This window comes from Littorina saxatilis, linkage group LG7, assembly GCF_037325665.1.
Source record: "Littorina saxatilis isolate snail1 linkage group LG7, US_GU_Lsax_2.0, whole genome shotgun sequence".
NCBI lineage: Eukaryota > Metazoa > Mollusca > Gastropoda > Littorinimorpha > Littorinidae > Littorina > Littorina saxatilis.
Genome location: NC_090251.1, coordinates 9,099,053 through 9,103,856, shown reverse-complemented (window position 1 = coordinate 9,103,856; position 4,804 = coordinate 9,099,053). Strand labels below are relative to the sequence as shown.

At 44.3% G+C, this 4,804-nt stretch overlaps 1 protein-coding gene across 4 annotated transcripts in view; it reads right to left on the bottom strand.

The window, feature by feature from the left end:
- Positions 1-234: 234 nt before the first annotated feature.
- Positions 235-4,804, bottom strand: part of LOC138970613 (uncharacterized) — a 10,816-nt gene continuing 6,246 nt past the window's right edge. For 2 of the 4 annotated variants that reach the window (XM_070343075.1, XM_070343077.1), the window contains exons 2-4: positions 4,123-4,773; positions 3,357-3,609; positions 235-2,594 (exon numbers count right to left, since the gene is read on the bottom strand). In XM_070343075.1, coding sequence (XP_070199176.1) covers positions 1,586-2,594; positions 3,357-3,609; positions 4,123-4,162 — 1,302 coding nt within the window. In that variant the 5' untranslated portion in view covers positions 4,163-4,773 and the 3' untranslated portion in view covers positions 235-1,585. The remainder of the gene's footprint in view (positions 2,595-3,356; positions 3,610-4,122; positions 4,774-4,804) is intronic. The other 2 variants (XM_070343074.1, XM_070343073.1) reach the window with 2 other exon arrangements.

The window sequence follows — 4,804 nt, the reverse complement described above, 5'->3', positions numbered from 1 at the left end:
TGTCTTGACTCTCTCTTGACTTGACTCTCTCTTGTGCTCTGCTGGAGAAAAAAGGTATCCTAGGAAACAAAATGCTGTCAGTTTCTTTCCCAAATTTGATATTGTATATAAATATATCTGTACAAAACAGTTCAGTTTCCTCCGTGGTTTCTAGTACTGCACATCTCATGTGCTCCGTTTGCTTAAGCCAGAACAGAACGCTTCTCTGGAGAAACTCAGCGAACTGAGTTTAGAAATCTTTCTTTCTTTATTTGGTGTTTAACGTCGTTTTCAACCATTCAAGGTTATATCGCGACGGAAGTTTAGAAATGAAGGCAATTAAGGTAAGACAACATTTAATGCAAAATCCCCGAGAGGTACATGGAAAAGTAAACACAGTATCAAACAAACAAACAGACAAACACTTACAATTGAGAAAATAAACTTATCTGACAAATTTTCCAGTAGCTCAAGCGGGGCCTTTACATACTCTACAATATGTAAAGAAAAACAAGTAACTGAATAATATATAGATCTCGATTATTTGTTGTAGTATAATAAGTACATACTCAAGCAGGTGAATTTCACGTTGAACTGCAGTATCGCCGTCTCCAAGGGAGGCAAAAGCCTCGTATATCGTCGGTATATCGTCGCAGCACCCTCATTCTCTCCCTTTCTTCCTCCGTCCTGCCTGTTCCATTAGACAAGGGTTTTACGGCAACCCAATAATTATTACTTTAACCCAAAATTAGTTTCATCTTCCTTGACTGCTGTCCATTCGTTACGCCCAACGTCGTACATTTTGGCATAATGTTCATTGACATATATTTCGGTAGGTAGACCGTCTGTATATTTTCCGTCCAGCATTTCGTCCGTCGGCAAACCACCCGTCGGCATATTGTCCGTTCGGTAAACAGTCCGTCGTCGATTGAAATCTGTCGACATATTGTCCGTTAACAGTCCGTCGTCGATTCCGCGTGAAATCTGTCGACATATTGTCCGTTCGGTAAACAGTCCGTCGTCGATTCCGCGTGAAATCTGTCGACATATCGATGTAGCACCTTCATTCACCTCCTTCTTTCTTTGGTCTGTTGCTTTTCTTCATCAGATATTGTGTTTAGGCAAGCTATTAGTAAGCCTCTGTTACAATCCACTTTGATTAGCGGAACATATTTTGCGTAGATATGCTTTACGCTGAAAACTACAGGCAACATTGATGAATATAATCTTCTTTGCTTTTGCAAGCTTGTGTTGTACGGTTGAAAAAACAACAACCCTGAAAATACAGCTTTCAAGGAAGTTGTGCTACAGTGGTCGTACGCAAAGTGTGTTGATGTTTTGTTTACGTTTAAGTGTAAGCACGCTCTCATTCCGTGTAAAAGCCTGGACAGTTCTGTGTCAGTTTACACAGTTTACATGATGGTTCGTACGGGAAGGATCGTTAAGCAAAACAAATGTGAGGATGAAAGTTGCTTGTTCATTTCAATGCTTGTTATTCTCCAGGAGAGGTGCCAGGAGAAAGATTCCGAACAACTCTCACTTACTCTTTTACACATTTCGTATGTATTTTTGAGTGCTTACTTCCCTTTGTTTATTGGATGTCTGTTTAAGCGTTACTGTCCCCATACGGAGGCCTCACACGAACAGCAAGCTTGCCGACTTGCTCCATAAACTCCTCCAAAGACAGACGCCTGATCTCATGACCGTGTCTCACAGGTTTGATCCCGTACGCTTCAGGTCCGGTTTTGTCATGGAAAGCCGCCCCGTCAAACTTGCTGACCACCAGTTCCACGACGCACAGATCGCTGGGGCCGCCTTTGACCGGGTGGAAGATGACCCTCAGCGGATCTTTGGTCGGGTATTGCGGGTACCACAGCATGTCTGACCGAACTTTCTGAAGTACAGCAGCTCCAAGAGCCCGACGTTCTTGTTGGGAGAGGTCCACGCCTTGACATACGTATCGCCCTGTGGAATACCCTTCTGTACTGGGCACGTCCTCTTCGCGCGCTAAGTGGTGAACTTTGCTGCTGTGAACATCGTCGTCAGCATCCACCCAGATCTTCTTGGGCGATCCTGGAAAGAGTGTTGCTAAGTCGCAGCCTTCGACTTCCTTCCAAACTTTCTTTGGTTGTGTTTTCTCTTCAGCTAGACCGAGATACACCGAGCCTCCAGACTGCTGCTTGCACAGCGCCGCTACGAATCTAGGCAGTCCGAGATCCTCCCACCAATACAGTACGGCCTTTTCTCCGTAGTTCTGCACACGTTTCGTCTCCACGGCCAGCGAGTCTACTCTGTGGAGATGAACCTTGCAGCTTGGCTGTATCCTCACAGGCTGCTCGAGCACAAACTCCTGCCTCTCTTCATAGAAACGCCTGACACCTTCATTGGCTTCCGGTTGAGGCGAGGGCTTTAGGGAGCCGAGTACGATGGTTTGGATCTGTTGCTGGGTGGGAGGCACAAGCCCCTGGTTGTCTGAGAGGAAGGAGGGGAAGGATAGAGTGCTGACTGCCGGGTCTGAGGTAGGTTTCACTCTGTAGAACAAGTGATGATCGTTCACCACCAGTCGTTCAAAGTTGTCGTCGTAGGGTGTGGCATTGGCAATCAGATCCCTCAGTCTGAAAGAGAGATTATGTTGAAGTTATTTGTTAGTATGGCAAACAACACAATTGTTTATGTACAGTGTATGCCGCAACAACCACAACACACACATAACATTACAACAATAATGCAACACACAAGCACACACAACACGACTGTTGTCCGAGTCCAATACCTGCCACTCATGTAACACATCCGGTGCGACTTATCTTCGAATACCCAATATATAAGATAAACTAATGTATCAACCAAGAATACTATAAAATCACAAAGACTGACCAACGAAAGGCAACAGCAAATAGTATAATGGTACATACACTAAGACGCGATCGAATTACTAACGTCATGCCTTCTGTCATCTCCTAGTGAAACCTTGCCCCCCCCCCCCCCACACACGCATCCACCCTACCTGCTTCCCTTTTTTTTTAATTACAAAAAAATGATGAAAGTTAAGGTTAGTATGAAAGTTGCATGGTCATAGCAATGCCTGTTGTTCTCTCGGGTGCCAGCAGATTGGATCCTCATAACCCCCACTTACTCTATGCCGTATGCCCTTTGTTTCTCAGATGATCTTCATGACAAACTTCTTCTCTTCTCTTGTTCTTCGTTCATGGGCTCAAACTCCCACGTTCACTCATGTGCGCACTTGGTCTTGTGCTTGCGTGTACCCCTCAGCCCACCAGGCGGCCGCGGCCGGGATTTGAACTCACGACCTTCCAATTAGGAGGCCGATGTTTTATTCACTAGGCCAGTGCGCCCGTCCTTCATAACAAACACACCTGTTGTCAATCACGCTGTCCAGCAGAGCTACCGGACACGGCCGAGAACAGTGGACACACACAGTTCCCCCACAGTCGTTCAGCAAGGCGTTGACCACCTTAAGCAGCTCGTGGAGGTCATTGTCAAGGTCGCCACTGGGCGTCGCTGCGACAGCGGGTGACGTCAGTAGGTCACGTGTGTCAAGGGGTACGCGGAAGCTGATGTAGGGTGCTGAGAGCGTTCGCTTGCAAGTGCTGCAGCTGGAGAGCTCTTCTGAAGCAGGTTACAAAGGAGTAAAGTAAATAAAGCAGACATGAGTATAAAGTAGATTATATTATAGGATAGCAAACATCCAAAAACGTACCTTTTTTATTTTTTATTCTAAAGCATAGCAAAGTAATTTAGTTTCAAAAGCACGTGAAAAGTTCTCGCTTTTTCAATTTTACCAGCAAAGTAACTGCTTTCAGTTTGTGTTCTTTGTTGTTCCTCTATCTATGTTCTTATAGTGTGATCATTTGATTGTTGATTTATTTACATATGAACAATTAAATCTTAGAAATGTCGTCAGAAGCGGGTTTTTTTTCAAATTTAAATTTTTTTTTATAAAGAAAAGAGACTGTAGAATACACTGAGACGTGACAAGCAGCACAAACGATGAACCCTACCTATGAAGATAGGTGTGTGTGTGTGTGTGTTTGTGTGTGTGTGTGTGTGAGTGAGTGTGTGTGTGTGTGTGCGTGTGCGTGTGTGTGTGTGTGCGTGTGTGTGTGTGTGTGTACTTCCTACTTTTCGCTTTCTGCTGCAGTGGCAATACCGTGCGGCACATGTCCTAGCAGAACCGAAACTTTCAGCGTGGTAGTGCATGGTGTGCGGCTATCACTATGTCATCCTCAGCCAGGACAGATCTGTGAAGGACTACATGATCGTTTACAAGAGAGGGATGATACTTTTAATTTGTCTCTAAAACTACTGCGGTCTTTGACTTGTTGTATCACTTTTATGTTGTAGACTTTGATATGTGTTGTTGTTGTTGTTGTTGTTGTTGCTTAGAACTGTACCCACGGAATACGCGCGATATAAGCCTCATATTGATTGATTGATTGTTGCCATGCACATCATTGTGGGGCTTATAATCCATAAACCTGTCTGTTCATACAACTGACCATTCATACATAAACATTTGCAGTTGGCAAAAATATGACATGATTTGTAATCAATCATTTGGATAATACAATGTCCTAAAGTATGTGGGTTTCTTGTTTTACATAAGACCTTGATATTAAATTCAAAAGAAACAATAGTTTGTTTGTTGGCACTCATTGCGCGACTAGCACATTGTCCCTTATTCAGATTGAGTTCGGGCTTGTCGGCTTTCTGTTCATGTAAAGCATTATACCTCGACCGGTCTCTTGCGAGGCCGGAGCACAATCATCTGGCCTGAAACAGAGACAGACAAAAAATAACCACT